This window comes from Miscanthus floridulus, chromosome 7, assembly GCF_019320115.1.
Source record: "Miscanthus floridulus cultivar M001 chromosome 7, ASM1932011v1, whole genome shotgun sequence".
Lineage (NCBI taxonomy): Eukaryota > Viridiplantae > Streptophyta > Magnoliopsida > Poales > Poaceae > Miscanthus > Miscanthus floridulus.
In genome coordinates this window covers 83,357,256-83,373,675 of record NC_089586.1, presented here as the reverse complement: position 1 = coordinate 83,373,675, position 16,420 = coordinate 83,357,256, and the positions used below count along the sequence as shown (strand labels likewise).

The 16,420-nt window shown below is 44.7% G+C and overlaps 2 protein-coding genes and 1 pseudogene across 5 annotated transcripts; all 3 read left to right on the top strand.

The window, feature by feature from the left end:
- Positions 1-4,717: 4,717 nt before the first annotated feature.
- LOC136463620 (thioredoxin-like 4, chloroplastic) lies at positions 4,718-6,768 on the top strand. The gene is made up of 3 exons (XM_066462601.1): positions 4,718-5,183; positions 5,296-5,468; positions 6,403-6,768. The coding sequence occupies exons 1-3, from the start codon at positions 4,743-4,745 to the stop codon at positions 6,416-6,418; spliced, it is 630 nt and encodes a 209-aa protein (XP_066318698.1). The 5' UTR covers positions 4,718-4,742; the 3' UTR covers positions 6,419-6,768.
- A 399-nt stretch (positions 6,769-7,167) lies between these two features.
- LOC136467191 (uncharacterized) lies at positions 7,168-11,398 on the top strand. 4 transcript variants are annotated; one of them, XM_066465787.1, is made up of 4 exons: positions 7,168-7,503; positions 9,147-9,215; positions 9,993-10,174; positions 10,546-11,081. In XM_066465787.1, the coding sequence occupies exons 1-4, from the start codon at positions 7,330-7,332 to the stop codon at positions 10,700-10,702; spliced, it is 582 nt and encodes a 193-aa protein (XP_066321884.1). In that variant the 5' UTR covers positions 7,168-7,329; the 3' UTR covers positions 10,703-11,081. The 4 variants fall into 4 exon arrangements, with proteins under 4 accessions (XP_066321884.1, XP_066321883.1, XP_066321886.1 ...); XM_066465789.1 differs by lacking the exon at positions 10,546-11,081 and adding an exon at positions 11,271-11,398 and having other exon boundaries at positions 7,174-7,503; XM_066465788.1 differs by having other exon boundaries at positions 7,188-7,503; positions 10,585-11,079.
- Positions 11,399-11,625: 227 nt separating this feature from the next.
- On the top strand, positions 11,626-13,933 carry LOC136467193 (uncharacterized; annotated as a pseudogene).
- The last annotated feature ends 2,487 nt before the right edge of the window (positions 13,934-16,420 follow it).

Sequence of the window (16,420 nt, the reverse complement as noted above, 5' to 3'; positions counted from 1 at the left end):
AAGTGTGTAAATTATTAAAGTCATTATATGGCCTAAAATAAGCTCCTAAGCAATGGCATGAGAAGTTCGACATAACTTTAACATCTATTGGCTTTGTTGTGAATGAAGCTGACAAATATGTGTACTATCAGTATGGTGGGGTGAAGGAGTCATTTTGTGTTTATATGTTGATGACATAATGATCTTTGGATCCAGCCTCAAAGTGATCAAAGAGGTGAAGGGATTTTAAACTAATAATTTTGAGATGAAAGATTTGGGAGAGGCTGATGTTATTCTTAATATCAAGCTTCTAAGAGAAGGTGATGGTGGGGTAACTCTGTTACAAACCCACTATGTGGAAAATATGCTGAGTCGCTTTGGGTTCAGTGACTGTGCACCTGCTCCTACACCTTATGACCCTAGTGTGCTATTGAGGAAAAATCAAAGAATAGCAAGGGATCAGTTGAGATATTTCCAGATCATTGGTTCGCTCATGTATCTTGCTAGTGCAACAAGGCCTGACATCTCATTTGCAGTATGCAAGCTGAGCCGGTTTGTGTCAAACCCGGGAGATGATCACTAGCATGCTCTTGAGAGAGTAATGTGCTACCTAAAAAGGACCATGAGCTATGATATTTGTTATACCGGATATCTAAAAGTGCTAGAAGGCTACTGTGATGTCAACTGGATTTCTGATGCTGATGAGCTTTATACCACAAGTGAATATGTGTTTTCGCTTGGAGGTGACACTGTTTCCTGAAAGTCTTGCAAGCAGACTATCTTAATGAAGTCTACAATGAAAGCAGAACTCACAGCATTAGACACTGCTGGATCTGAGGCTGAGTGGCTTCGTGATCTCCTTATGGATTTATCGATTGTTGAAAAACTCATACCGACTATTTCTATGAACTGTGATAACCAGACTGTGATTACGAAGGTTAACAGTTCTAAGGATAACATGAAGTCCACAAGGCATGTTAAGAGACGACTAAAATCTATCAGAAAATTGAGAAACTCTGAAGTAATAGCGTTGGACTATGTTCACACGTCTCACAATCTGACAGATCAGTTCACTAAAGGTCTGTCACACAATATGATAGAAAGTGCATCAAGAGAGATGGGTTTGAGACCCACTTGAAATTTACTATAGTGGTAACCTATTCTATGTGATCGGAGATCCCGTGAAGTAGGATGGTGAAACAAGCTAGTAGTAAATTGTGAGGAAAGATCCTTAGTAAGACTCATTTTTGATGCATATCTTTCCTTTCTGTAAGACAGGTTGGCTTTTGCCTTAATGTGTTACAAGTGGCTTGTTAAAGCAAAGATGTTGTCCTACAAAACATCTTTTGAGGAACGCACCTATATGAATCAGACTACTGATTACAGTCTATGAAATTTGGGTGATCTCTAAATACTCATGAAAGGCACTGAAGTATGACTTATATGCTTCAAATAGAGGGGATATCTTTTGCTGCCCAGTATCAGCTAAGGACTTTAGTGACATTCACCTCACACAAAACTGTCAATTCAAGACTTAGTCCATTGTTCAGTTGTGACTGAGTGAAACTATTGTTCTAGATGGATGTTTAACTTAACAGTCTCCATCAAAACACTGGTATATAAAAGAAATGTGGTTCTAAGACTACTTTGTTACAAACCCTAGAGTTTGGTGGGGATTGTTGGATATAATATGGGCTTGGCCCATATAATATTTAATAATTAAATAAAACTCTATGATGCGTAACATTAAGTGTTGTATGGTTTAATACCATACGAGATTTTGACTGAACGCTGACTCAGTTTATATGATTGGAAATTATTCATCTAAATTGAGAAGCTGAAAAAAGGATAAAGACGTGCGGCGAACGGGTGGGCGTGGTCAGTCTTTTGCCACTTAAATCCACATTATCACGGGAGTTTCATTTTAGTCTTTTGCCACTTAAATCCATATTATCACGGGAGTTTCGCTCCTTGATGGTGGAGGCGAACTGACTGTGTCAGTTACCGTCCATTCCGCTTCCGCTTCCCGTCTCCTGGGATTCTCTGCTGCCTTCGTCTTCTCTTCCCCGTCAGCAGCCATATATCCTGTCTTCCATCAGTCCATACCATATCTTCCATAACCACTCCCGAGAGAACCACGGATCAGCAGCCTTCTGACTTCCCCGTCCCGTACCTCTGCGTGCACGGAGTTGCGGGAGAGCAGGTGCCTCTGGAACCCTCGTCCGCCTGAGAATCTTGCACGGGGTAAGCGGCGATTAGGTTTTTGGGGAGCAATCCGCGACTGCTCGTTCATCTTCTTCCTGGAGATCGTTCTTGGATCCGTCCTCTCCCTGGAACGTCAAAGCGTCTTCTTTCTAGTGATCCGTTCGTGGGACTACACTGCAAACATCTTACTGCATCGACTGTGGTCCGCGACTTCGAGCAATGCACTATGTCTAGTGCGAATGGAGCCTCCGATGCCCTCGGCATGGGACCCTCCGCTGGTACAGTCTAATCTCTGTGATTACTGTATTTTGTATTCTTACTGTATCAATCAGTATGTCATTTATGCATGCTGTAGCGTTCAAAGAAATATACACATGTACATATGCGCCATCACAAACCTGCTGATGTTATATTTCTAGATTAAACTGATAATGAAAATGCCTAAATTTCTAACGTGCGACAACGCTGCATACCAAATTCATTCAGGTAACACATCCATTTAGTCAGCTCCTTGTGTCCAGCGCGGAATTCCATCCACAACCATCTACTGCTTCCTGTAACCACTACACCTTTGCCCTCCACGGTTTCTGATCTCTGGATTTCTAATACTCAATCTTGGAATATGCAACTCTTGTCTAATACTTTTGACAATCAGGCTATCCAAGCTATTACCAGTATACAACCTGTTCCTAATGATCAGCAGGATGTTCTTAGATGGTTGCCTTCCAAGAATGGTATATGCGCTACAAAAATATTTACAGGCACCTGTCGTCCCAGAGGCTGATCCAACTCCCGCAGCAAGGCTCTAGAAGCATTCTACCCCAAACTAACCAAATTCTGCAGCGAGCGTGGAAAAGCAACGAGATACCCCCTCTCATCGAGGCCTTCACATGGCGTCTTATAAGGCGAGCTCTTGCCACTGCAGACCGTGCAGCCAGGTATTCAACTCACATCGACAAACACTGCTCCACCTGCGGTGCTATGGAAGATGACGCCCATCTTTTCTTCCATTGTAATCTGCCTTGGGCCGTCTGGTTTTCTTTCAATCCCCCCATGAGAACTGATAACCTCTCACGAGAAAATGGAGGAGTCCAATTAATTCTGCAAAGTTTTATTTCCAATTCCGTTCCTGACTCCCTACTAAAAAAAATCCTTACCACAATGTGGTGTATTTGGAAAGCTAGAAATGGTAACCGCTTCCAAAGAAAGACTTGGACTCCTATGCAGGTATATAATGCTGTTGCTGCTCACATCAACACTCATCTACAAGCACAGCAAGCAGGAAACGAAGCTGCATTCACCCAGTCCACACAGCCGCTACAGCTAACTGATCTTGCGGACCACAATCAGCAAGGTGCGCCATCTTCCTCTACAGGTCTGCCTACCGACTATGGAGTACAATTCACCTCGGAAGTGCCATCGATGAACCAGGCACGACAGCCACCTCAAATGCACGCCGAATCATAAGGTATGAACACATCTCTACTGCAGTTGCCAATGACGAACAGGTACACAATCAACACACCGGCCCTATTACCAGGCACAAGATGTGGTCCGTTCGGCTTATCCCATATTCGGCTTATTCGGTATCTTTTTTCAACCGAAACAATGTTTTTCTCTCGCAACAATTCAATCATAATAGTGTTTTTCGGCCAAAATTCTGCCACGCGAACGGGGCCACAACGTCGACGCATCCACGCTCCCGGACCACCCGACGATGCCGCCCAAACAGACCGGTCTGGGAATTCTCATTGTTAACGTGCAGGCCCAACCAACGCAGACGATCTACATACAGACAAAGCTTGCTGAATGTACTTCGGTCCTCACGGCCGAAGCTGTCAGCCTAGCCTTTGCAGCTACTGTCGCCGAGACCCTGAATCTCAGCAACATAAGCCTGCTCGCTTGCTCGTAAACGATCGTAAATTTTCAGCCAGGAACAGTGTTTTTCTCTCATACCAAACCAGCCAGCAGTAAATAATCCACGATACGATACGGCCTCCCGAACAGGCCGCTTATCCGATTGTCAGCAGCTGGTTCATTTCCTCAATGCAGCTGACCAATCCAATCCTCCGGACTGGAGAATCAAACCGTTTACTCAAATGTTCTTCAACTATGCAAGAAGCAGGGAATCCAAGATTTTCAAGATTAAAAGGCAACTCAACACCACAGCCGATGCACTGGCTCGTCGGTCTCTATCAGTCTCAGCCTCTCAGTACTCAAGTTTAGAGTCTACTTGCTCTTATGAGCACCATGTACTCCAGTGCTCTCTTTTACAAGCTCTACAAGCTGTAGACTTGGACAATGTAACCATTATCTCAGCACGTTGCTGCTGATAATAAAGTTGCTTGTTGTAAAAAAAATGTCAAAGGTCCGTCAAATTCCTTTTTGCAAAAATGGGCCTGTCAATTTCCTGTAAAGAAATCCAGCCACATAACACGTCCTTTTGATTGAACTCACAATTAAAAAAACTTTTTGCTAAAGAGAGATAAAAAAAAATAGGAATAAATCCAAAAGCAGCAATATCCACAGACACCTCGACGGACCACTAGAATGCAGCCATGATTGCCTCCTCCCTCCCCCTCCGCTCCCTCTTCGTCCTCCCGTCCAGCGCCGCATCCCGCTCCCGTCCCGGTCCCGCCACTGCCATCCTCCTTCCCTTTCCAAGGATCACCCTCAGCCGCCGCCGCTTGGCCGCCTCCGCGACTGAGAGCAGCAGCGAGGAAGAAGAAGCGGCGGCCGGGAGCACGAACGGATCCCTCCCGGGCCTGCCCCCTGTCGAGGAGGAGGAGGAGTTCTGCCCGGTGGACTGCGTGACGGAGTTCAAGACGGACAAAGAGTTCCAGCGCCACCTGGAGCGGTCCAAGGCCACGGGCGCGCTGGTGGTGGTGGACTTCTACCGGCCCTCCTGCGGCAGCTGCAAGTACATCGAGAAGGGCTTCGTTCGCCTCTGCAAGGGCTCCGGCGACGACGGCGCTCCCGTCGTCTTCCTCAAGCACAACGTCCGTATATACACTCAGATGCAGACGCCGCCTGCACAGCAAGTAGCAAGCTATTGCTGTACAGCATCGCGATGCAACACGCGTGGTTGATTTGCGGGTAATGCTGATGCAGGTGATCGACGAGTACGATGAGCAGTCGGAGGTGGCGGACCGGCTGCGCATCAAGATCGTGCCGCTCTTCCACTTCTACAAGGACGGGGCGCTGGTGGAGTCGTTCGCGACGAGGGACAAGGAGAGGATCCTCGCCGCCATCCGGAAGTACACCTCAGCCGAGCAAGAACCTGAGTGAGTCATCACTTTCTGATCTGTTTCGATTTGACAAAGATATCATCAGATCTTGTAGTGATGCTGCATATTACAACTCAGTTCTACTCTGCATTCTCCTTTTTTTTAAAAAAAAAAGACTACCTTTTTGTTTGTTTGTTTGTGCGTGCGTGCGTGCGAGATCCGCGTAGCGAGTTAGCAACATGCAGAGATTCAAAAAAAAAATAGCAACATGCAGCAGGGCTACCTTTCGAGCCACAGGGCTTATAGAAGTTAGAACGATCTCCTTGCCAGATGTTCTTAGGTAACATTGGAATAGATTGTTTCTAGGACCCCCAAGGGACACATTTTTTTTATTTGAGAGTAACCTGTTTTTTGAGTTGTTCATCAAATCCTCAGGCTACCTACCATGTCTTTTCCTAGGATGCCAAGAGCCACATTGTTTTTCAACACAAAATGGTGGCACCAGTAATTTATTCTCAGTGTGTATTTCACCTTCAGAGCAAGGAAAAAAATGAACATCTGGGGACAAAAACTTTTTTTTTTTGATAAAAACAAACTTTATTATTAGCAGCATTGAGCTACATTGATGGTGATTAAATCACCAATTACAGATTGCAAGACCGTCACTAGGGGACAGCGGTTTACATGGGTAGAATTGGTACACGTAAACTGCAATGGAGAACAAGTTGTGCTGGATGAGCTAAAGGCCTGGGAAGCTAGAACATGCATGAGCCGTGATGTTTAGCTTTCGATCCCGTTACTGCTCATTTGTCGTGAGAGAAAAACATTATTCCTTCGCTGAAACAGTACGGCTCATAAGACAAGCGAACAGGGCCAAAAACTTTGGTCTCTTTGAAAGCAGCCACACCACACATGAACACATCGCTGCACTTTTGCAACTGTGGTAACAATTCGAATCGAGCTGACATTTCCATTTCCATTTCCCTCGCAGGCAAGAGCAGGAGTGATTCCACTCCAGTGGTGGACATCAGTTTCTTCGAGGGTGTAGATAGCCTAGGCATGTAGAATTGCCGAATTGGAGATGACATGCACAGCAGCAGCACATGATTATTTGGAAATTGGAGTTTCGATGCCTGTCCCCACATTTCGGATGTGTGAGCTACCACCAGCAGTACATCATGAGTCTGGATCAATGTACCATTATTATCTGTAATACGAGATGTATAATATCTGAACCAAACATGCGTCCTTATTTCTACACCGTAGTGCAGACCTGGAACGGAACCTGACGCGTCGTGCAGTGCAGGACGCAAATTTGTTTACTGCCTGTCTCTGTGCCAGCTTGATATAAAAATCAGTTGATCCACCATTATTTTTCCTTTTAAAAAAATATAAATTACTCAGAAATAGAAGCTGTAAAGCCCGTTAGCGTTACTGTGTTTTTTTACGAGAAAAAAGTCCTTGTGACCACCTTCAACTTTTACTAGAGTCTGATTTTTTCATCCTTATATTTATAAAAAATAGGATTTTTCAACCATAAAGATAGAACACGATTTTAGGAAAAATTTACTAGGTTGATAATTTTCTGAGCTTTTCGACGATTTTCCTAGGATCAGAATGGATTTTAGGATTTTTAATTACATAAATTTTCTTTGAAAAATGTTTGATATTTTTTTCAAAAAAAAACTTATAGTCTAATTTACCCTCGTTTTTTTTTTTTTTTTGAGTGGTTGCGTGAAGCTACGTGACCTAAAAATCACTGGTTATAATCGCACATGGCGAAAATGGGGAGCAAGCTGGGACAGGGCCCATCTGTGTTGGGCTCTATCAGGGTTCATTTAGGCCATAACCAACCACTGATACAAAACGCAGTGAGGCCCATGTCCCTCTCGTCTCCTATACGGACGGAGAAAAAGAGATGCGAGGACTCGGAGGTCCACTGCTCACCATCGGGGATCTACTCAGCGACCTCGCCGTCGACGGCGGTGACGACCCCCTCGTCGGCGTCGGAGATGCATCCGCCCCCTCATCACCATCGGCGGCGCAGCAAGCGGGGAAGGCTGATCCGTCCAATCTCAGCCGGCTCTTCGAGGTTAGGGCTCGTTTCCTCCCCTCCTCCCATGTTCTCGATCGGGGTTCCATCGATTGACTCTTCCATCGTGGGTTACTCTTATACTTCTGGGATTGTATTGTAGAATTGACTAGCCAATTTGGAGTCGAGCATCGTATCCATGTGTTTTTTCCCCGTTATATTACGCACTCAGCTGTTGCCATATGGTGCCATCTGCCATGGTGGGCGAGCAGCCGCTGCGGCAAGGGCGGGGGTGCTCGGTGCTGCTGGCAATCTGGCATCAAAGCACGGCTCCCTTAATTGCTTGCATGCTGTGCGTGAGCACGGCCGCACGGGTTGCCTTGCATGTAAGGCGGACGGTGAGCACAGCTGGTGACGGACGGCGCTTGCAACTTGTTCGATGAAATGCCCAAAAGCACACAGTTCATCCTATACATCTCTATACCACCAACCAAACGGTACAGAGGGATGATCCCGTCCCTTCAAACCAAACACAGTGGTGTGATCACCCTGTTCCAGAAAAACTGAGATGGAACCGTCGTCCCCAAAACCAAACACAACCTTACTTGATTTCACGGGGAGAAATGGAGACTGCGGCTTTACAACAGCTCAGCTTGATTTACGTAGATGCAAATCTATTGACCTGATCGTTGTGAATTTACATAAACGTTCAATGCCTTGCCTAGGTTTCTTTGCCAATCGTGCCTGGCGGAGAAGATAGTTGCATTGCTGCAGTTTTAGTCACAAGAGATATTTTGCTGCTGCAATTTTAGTCAGAAGAGCTACATTCGCGATTCACAGGAAAACTAAAGAGACTTTTGCCTGTGTGCCATTATAAAAGATTGTAATCCTCTGTGTGTCCCTGAAAAAATTCAGCGGTCTTCAGCGCCACTACTCCAACTTTTTCGTGTCATCCATGCCACTTCCGTCAGTTTGGGCTCTAACGCCGTTAAACTGCAGGTGTGAAAAGACGAAAATGCCCTTAAGTTCAAATATGTTATTAATTATTTTTGAGCATCTTAACGACTTCAAATGAAAAAACTCAAAACTAGAAAGTTGTAGATCTCGTCGAGATCTATAATTTTCATATAAATTTTTTTTTTCATTTAATTTCGCAAAAAAAATGATTTGATATGATTAATATATCTTAGAAAAATCATATTATTTTTTTTGCGAAATTAAATGAAAAAAAAATATATGAAAATTATAGATCTCGACGAGATCTACAACTTTCTAGTTTTGAGTTTTTTCATTTGAAGTCGTTAAGATGCTCAAAAAAATTATTAACATATTTGAACTTAAGGGCATTTTCGTCTTTTCACACCTGCAGTTTAACGGCGTTAGAGCCCAAACTGACGGAAGTGGCATGGATGACACGAAAAAGTTGGAGTAGTGGCGCTGAAGACCGCTGAATTTTTTCAGGGGCACACAGGGGATTACGATCTTTTATAATGGCACACAGGGAAAAGTCTCAAAACTAAATCGAGTGCTACATTTGTTGATGCAGTTTTGGTCATCCGTGTCTGCCACCCGAGTATTAGCTGTTTAGATCATCAGTATGTTATTATACTGTTTTCATGCTTGTCTGGTTCTCCACACTCGGATGTCTCGATTCTCAACTAAAAAATATGACTGAATTTTGAGTTTCTTCATGATGCTATCAGGAACACTACAACAATTTGATGAAGGCTCTAGAAGAGAAGGACCCTTCATGGCCCTCGCTGATGCTGAAGGTATGGTTCTTGCTTTCCCATTTCCCTTCCTTTCCTATTACACTTGTTTGTACCTGTTCGATGTAACTAAGGCCCTCCACAATGTGGAGTGGTGCTTCAAAAAAATTGGAAACCACGTCATGGAATAGGCATTGGTGCCGAGATGGCTGCAATGTTCTGTAAAACAGGAACCGACGCCATGCAAACCTCGGGGCCCATGCCAAATAAAGTAGCGAGCCGTCCAAAGCAGGAAGAAAAATCTCCTTTCGCCTTTCCTTCACAGATGAAGAAAATCTCCATGGATTCTCTCTCTGACTCCTAGATCCAAGCGGCGGCGGCTGGCGTGGGTCGCATCCCCTTGTTCCCCGGCGGCGGTTCCTCGGCAACAAGCTGGAGCGGCTGCGGCGTCGGGGTCCTCGGTGACTAGCTGGAGCGGCTGCAGCAGCGGATCTTGCACCTCGACGAGCAGGCGGCGTGGTCCCGCAGCCTCGTCCTCATCCAGGGCGTGGCGCTCTCCTCCGGCAGTCGACGCATGTCTTCGTCTCCAGCGCGGTGCTCTCCTCCGAGAGCCGATGAGGATGACGACTGTCACCGAGATGAGGGCGGAAGGAGCAACAAAAATAGTATTTTAAGAACCGGGAACCGCAGCAAGTAGTTGCACCGCTCCAGCTTTCACTGGCATCGCTTCGCATGCCACAGCGTGGAGAGCGATTCCCAAATGTTCTCTCTCCTCTTTTAGCTGCACTCAGGCACAACATTGTGGAGGGCCTAATAACGCTGTGGTTATGTCTGTCTTAGCTGTGCGCGGCGTTGAAGACTGCAGATAAGCTGGTGAGTTGCGCGAACACGAATGCAGAACAGCTGCTGGAGAAGGTGAAAGCACTGGAGGACGTCCTTGAGAGGGGTTTTCATGCGGTGGCAGAGATTGTAGAAGCTCTCCAGAGGTCAGGGCTCGCCAAGGATCGTCAAGCTCTCCAGAGGTCAGGGCTGTACTGGTGTGGCTTTTTTTATCGTATCAAGCAAATCTCTGGGCATAGTGAAGAGTTGTATGTCGACCTGTGCCTCCATGGCTTTGTAGTCTGCCCTGTGCTTTACACTCTTGGTTATGTTTATCCGGTCAGACGTAGTGGGCTGAGGCTAGATTTGCAGTACAAGCTCCTTCTTCTGGGATCATTATTAGCTTGGTTTCCTTATTAGGTATGTTTAGGTCTGAAATTAAAAAAAAAAAAATCTTGAGCAGAAAGACACTAAAAATGTCTGATTGAGTACGCTTTGCGAAATGTGAGAACTTAGCTGGTTGCATTGTCCATTCTTCCTATCTTTGAATGCGGAAAAACTTCTTTCGAACCAGTAAAAACGGTGGTTTCACCTACGGAAACGCCCCTTACAGGGCGTCCGGACGGACAGGCGGACTCCGCACTCGCCCACGCCGTCCCCGTCCGTTCGCTTTGCTCGTGGGACGGACACCATCCTTGCCCGCACCACGAGAGGTGAGCCTGAGGCGCTAGGCGCTTGCTATCTCGCTCTTGAACTCGCGTCTTCCGTCGCGGCCGTGCTCCATCCGTCTGCCCCTGTCGAGGTTCGTACCGCTAACGAGCTCCACACCGACGCCCTCCGTGGCTTTGAACTCCGTGTCGGCATCGTGCTCCGCATCGACGAGCCTCTATTTGTCCAAGCAGTAAGCAGATGCTACGCTGAAAGCGCATGTTGCAATAGTATGTTTGGAGTGTTTCAGATGTTTCTGAGGTGTGTTGCAAGTGTTGTATATCGATGTTGTAAAAGTAGATCAGGATGTTGCACATGTTGTAATGCATATACACGTTTGTTTTAAGTGTATGTTCCTAATGTTTCATCTGTTCCAAACGAATGTTATAAGTGTTTTGTCTAGATGTTGCAAAAGTAGATCAAGATGTTACATAAGCATATGTTTCAAGTGTTTTCAGATGTTTCATACGTATGTTTGCGAGTGTTTTTTAGATGTTGCATATGTCTGCAATGGTTTTCAAATATTTTTTAGGCGTTTTCGTAAGTGTTTTCAGACGTTTGTTTCAAGTGTTCATCTGTCTTCTTTTGTAGGTTGCACTGTTATATCTAGATGTTTTAAAAGTAAATCGGCTGCTGCACGTAAGATGCGCGTGGAAAATGACCGGTGGCGTGGGACCCCTACTGGTGCATTCCCTCGAGCCCGACGCGCTAGGCGCTGTTCGCTCTCAGCGTACGGACGCTAGCGCACGAATCGGGTATCCGGAAACTAGCGAGTCCTAAATTATACAGGAGTTTACATGTAACATTTCAATTCACAGAGTCCAGCATACCAAGGCGTCCTGAATTTATCCAAAATGTTTCAAAATGGGCTATCAGTATCCAAAGGCACGTATGAATTTGGGAGTTGGGACTACAGTTTCTCACCCTGTACAGAGAAGTGCGTTGTTTCTCGTGAAGGAGCACAGCAAAATCGCAATAAGAAAAACTTGCAAGGACTAGACTGAACAAAGCAGCTCCCCGGTCGGCCTCTCAAAGCTGTCTTTCCCCTTCCCGGCGCCGGAGTCGGAGAAGGCCACCACGGGGGTGCGATGGACAGCAACAACCTCCTGGCGGCGTGGCCGGTCGTGGGCCCGGGCGTCGCCGGCGCCGTATTCGGCGCCGGCTGGTGGTTCTGGGTCGACGCCGTCGTCTGCAGCGCCGCCGCCGTCCCATTCCTCCACTACCTCCCAGGTAAGCCAAGTGCGCGCCGTTCCCCTCGAGCGTCGTGCCCTCGTCTCGGCTCCTTCGCTCTGTGAGTCTATGTTCCCCGTAAGCTAGGTTTTCAACCCGCTCGTGGATTCTGTCTTGATTAGGGTTCTTCGCCTCGTTCGCCGCGCTCATGTTCAACGCCGTCAACCGGGAGGACATCGGCGATGGCTACTACTCACCGTACGACGACTCCGAATGGAGGTGAGGGAACAAATATTGAACCCTAAGCCAGGTTTCTGGTTCTAAGGTGTTTTTATTTCTAGTACTGATGCAATTAATTGGATCGTTTAGTGTTCAGCGGTGTGATTCGGCAAATATCATGCTTGATTACACTAGTTATGATGATATTACTTTCTGCGTACCTGTGCATGTTTCTCTCTCTGCTGTGTTGAATCTGATCACCTATGGAATTAAGAGTTTTTGATGGCTTGATCGGTAGGGCAAGTGATTTTGGACTTTTAGTTTTTCTGATGAGAGCGGGACCATAGGCTTATATTTGGCTTGGAACTCGAAGTGCCAACTTTTTAAAATAATTGTAACAGAATAGTTTGGGCAGAAATTGCATTGTGTCGAATGGGAATCACTTTCACACTTAGAAGCATTTGAGCCATGTTTTAAAGCTACCGACTCACACATTTTCATGTCGCTGGATTACCATGGAAATGAGGTGAGGGCAACACTAACTAAACTAGACAGGCAAAAAAAAAGATATATAAATGAAAGGAAGAACCCCAATTTCACCATGTAAATTCCAAGAGCAGCACAGGTCAGGCGTGCCACAATTTATAGCTGCTGTTTGGATCACTGCCACAGTTGCGACTTGCCACAGATTCTTAGCCCCATGGCCTATGTGTCATAGATAGATTTCGTTGCCAAACTTTGCGACAATCATGGCTTTGATTTCAACAGCCACACTTTCTTTGGCAGCCATACTTTGCCTAAGATTAGTCGTGGCTGGGTTAGGTACCAAACAAACATGCCAAATAAACTTTCTGAGGCTTCTAACCTTTGTGCCAAATAAACTGAAACCACAGGAAGTGAAGATACATAATTTAATCACCATTACTTGTTTGCATAAATCACTTAAGAAATTATCAAATGCTCAACTTGTGTCTCTACCTGCTATTTGGGGGGGGGGGGGGGGGGGGGGGGGGGGGGGGGGGGGGGGATATGCTGTTAAAAATTTCACTTCTGTGCACACATCAACTTAACAGAGTAACAGATTTGTGAACCACTGTTATAAGGAAGGATGTTCTCATGAATTTTTATGAGTTCCTGTCTGATTTAACATTTACCCCTCTTTTACTATATGACAATGGAACGCATTGAATTGCAGGGTGAAACTCTGGCTCTTTATTTCATATGTGGTGTCTTTCGTCTCGTTGGCTGGGTCAGTCGGTTTTTTTGGTTCAAGATGCGCTTACAGATACGGGGCCATCTGCGTGGACTGGCACTGCTGGTGTCCTGCAGTGCGTTTTTGTGTTAGTGAGGTATTTACTCTTTCCTTATTTGGTCTGTTAATCGTTCAGTCCCACAGTGTGTGTTTGTGTCTTCTGTGAGCTTATAGGTGTTGGTGATGTATCTTGCAGTGGGTTGATCTACTGGACGTGCCACTCTGAAGATTGACTTAAGAAGTATAGGTATGACCAAGAAAGACGCGGATGCTAAAGGGGAATATGGTTCGGGCTGTTGGCTGAAATGCAATTAGTGTATCATGGTCCATTTTATCACCCAAGCTCAGAAGTTTGGTATTAATACAAATATAGTCGTGTACCATGCTGCTTAAAATTAGTTTCTAAGATGTTTTGGAGCAAGAAACTTCTAGGGATGATAAGTAGCCAGTAAATATGTTACATTTTCTCCGTTGACAAATTTCTTGTGCAAATATCCTGAGGAGCCCCGTTTCTGTTGCCACCGTTTGTAGCCCTTAGTCATGTTTGTGAAGTCGACAATTCTGATGATTGGAACCTGCAATCTCTCTGAAGATTGGGAGGTGTGACTATTAAGGTCCTACATCACCTCACCTCACCTGTTAGTCTAACCTAAATGGCAGTCCAGTCAGAATAATGCATCCTATCTTTATGCTATGTTGGTAGTTCATGACTTAAAAGAAAATGAAAAATCCAGTCCGTTGTATCCAGAAACAGATGCATTTGCCACCTACGACAAATGGCACCAGCAACTTATGAATAATAGCTGACCACTTGTTTAAAAATATGTGTATCTTTGACAGTTGACACACATGTAAATCCACAGCCATTGGCTTGTGTGCTGCTTGACTGGTACGCCACTATACCATTCTTCCAGAAGGAATTGTCGTTGCCTTACCTTGCACGTCCGGCAGACTACCAGCGCAGAGGAACAAAAGGGGCAGTCCTCGTCAGTCTCTTTTTACGAGTCCAGTTCTACGCTTCTTCTGTTTTACGAGTCCAGTTGACTATGACCTGAAACTATACGCTTAATCGTTTGGTTGATAAGCTCTATTTTTTAAGTTAATAAATAGTATTTTTTTTTCATAGCAAATCAATCAACAGTCATTTCAGTCGTAACTTATCAGTCAAACGCAAACAGGACATAGCGTATAGGTTGTCGTCGGCTAACTTATCAGTCAAACGCGAACAGGACATAGCGTATAGGTTGTCGTCGGCCGAGGGTCGAGCTAAGGCCTAAGTGCAGGAGAAGGACCCATGGGTCAAGATTGGAAGCTTTCTTGGCAGTTTTGGCGTCAGTTGGTCAACAAACATGTGTTAGACTTGGCATTTTGGCGTCAGTTGGTCAACAAACATGTGTTAGACTGTCTTCAACAAATTACCTAGCCCTTGTTTAGTTACGCCAGAATCCAAATTTTGGCACTATGCAAAAAGAAGATTTTCCATCACATCAAACTTGTGGTACATGCATGGAGTACTAAATATTGACGAAATCAAAAACTAATTGCACAGTTTGGTTGTACTTTGCGAGACGAACGTTTTGAGCCTAATTAGTCAATGATTGGACAATTATTACCAAATACAAACGAAACGCTACAGTGCGTTATAGTACCTTGAATTTTTGGTGGCGCCAATTTTGAGGGCAAACTAAACGCGCCCCTAAATGGAAACTCAAACCCAAAATAGGTAGCAAGAGATTCAAAATCGGTCTCCAACAGAGTACTTATACGGGAGATCTATTTTGGGTTGCCTGAGAGACAGAACTCAAATATGAGCATTCTCTCTCCTGAAAACCCATTTGCAGAAATAATTCTCTTTTAGGTCCTATTGTTGAAGAAGATACCAAATGTGTATTGAACCCTTTACCTATAGCAATACTAAAATGTCAAATGGATCTTATATTTTAGGTGTTGTTGTTGGAGATAGTCGGGCCATGACCATGACATTCTGTGCTTAGCAATCATTTCCACACAACATTTTATTTTCGCAAATTTCAATGCGGCCACGATTTTAATCCGTCAGGAAAAAGGTTCATGAATTCTATTGTGTGTACGATTGATATCAACACTAACGTAGTCCCTCTATCCCTAAATAATGGTCACTTTTTATTTTCGTGTAGGTTTTGTCAGATTTGTAGAAAATATGTGCAACATTTGTATCACCAAATAAATTTATTATGAAAATTTATTCAACGATCTATCTAATAATATTAATTTTATACCAAAAATATGAATATATATATATATAGTCAAAGTTATTTATGGGAAAGTGAAAACTACAATTATTTAAGAGAAAAATGCACAGGCGGTCTTTCAACTCGACAAGGGGTGTCATCTAGGTTCCTCTACTTTTAAAATGTCAATTCTAGGTTCATGAACTTAGTTTCGAGTGTCATCCAGGTCCAAACGAGTTAGGATGAAAACAAAATTTATATTAAAATTGTAGCCCTCAACAGGATCTATAACTTTTGAAAGGTCCTAATGGCTAGAGGGGGGATGAATAGCCTATTAAGAATTTCTACAACAACACTTAACAAACCAGTTAGATAATTATGAGGCGAAGCAAGTGTTGCGCTAGCCTACTAAAATAGCAAGCCACCTACCACAATTTTAGTTTATATAGTTTCTATCCACACAATAGCTATGATACTACACTAAGTTAGTGTGCTCTCAAAAGCTAACTAAAGAGCCACACTAACCAAACTAACAAGCTCTCACAACTAGCTACACTAAAGAGCTTGATAACTAGTTTGCGGTAATGTAATGAGAGTGAGCAAGAAGATTATACCGCCGTGGCGAGAAATGAGCCAATCAATCACAAGAATGAATAACAATGAAGATTAATCACCTCGAAATCAAATAATGAACACAATGATTTTTTTACCGAGGTTCACTTGCTTGCCGGCAAGCTACTCCTCGTTGTGGCGATTCACTCACTTGGAGGTTCACGCGCTAATTGGCATCACACGCCAAACCCTCAATAGGGTGCCGCACAACCAACACAAGATGAGGATCACGCAAGCCACGAGCAATCCACTAGAGTACATTTTGGCTCTCCGCCGGG

Bases quoted from the DNA above. Each gene is read 5' to 3' on its own strand.
- LOC136463620 (XM_066462601.1), top strand. From the start codon at position 4,743: ATGATTGCCTCCTCCCTCCCCCTCCGCTCCCTCTTCGTCCTCCCGTCC. The intron at 5,184-5,295 runs GTCCGTATATAC...ATGCTGATGCAG, and splicing joins TCGTCTTCCTCAAGCACAAC to GTGATCGACGAGTACGATGA.
- LOC136467191 (XM_066465786.1), top strand. From the start codon at position 7,330: ATGCGAGGACTCGGAGGTCCACTGCTCACCATCGGGGATCTACTCAGC. The intron at 7,504-9,146 runs GTTAGGGCTCGT...TGATGCTATCAG, and splicing joins ATCTCAGCCGGCTCTTCGAG to GAACACTACAACAATTTGAT. The intron at 9,216-9,992 runs GTATGGTTCTTG...TGTCTGTCTTAG, and splicing joins GGCCCTCGCTGATGCTGAAG to CTGTGCGCGGCGTTGAAGAC.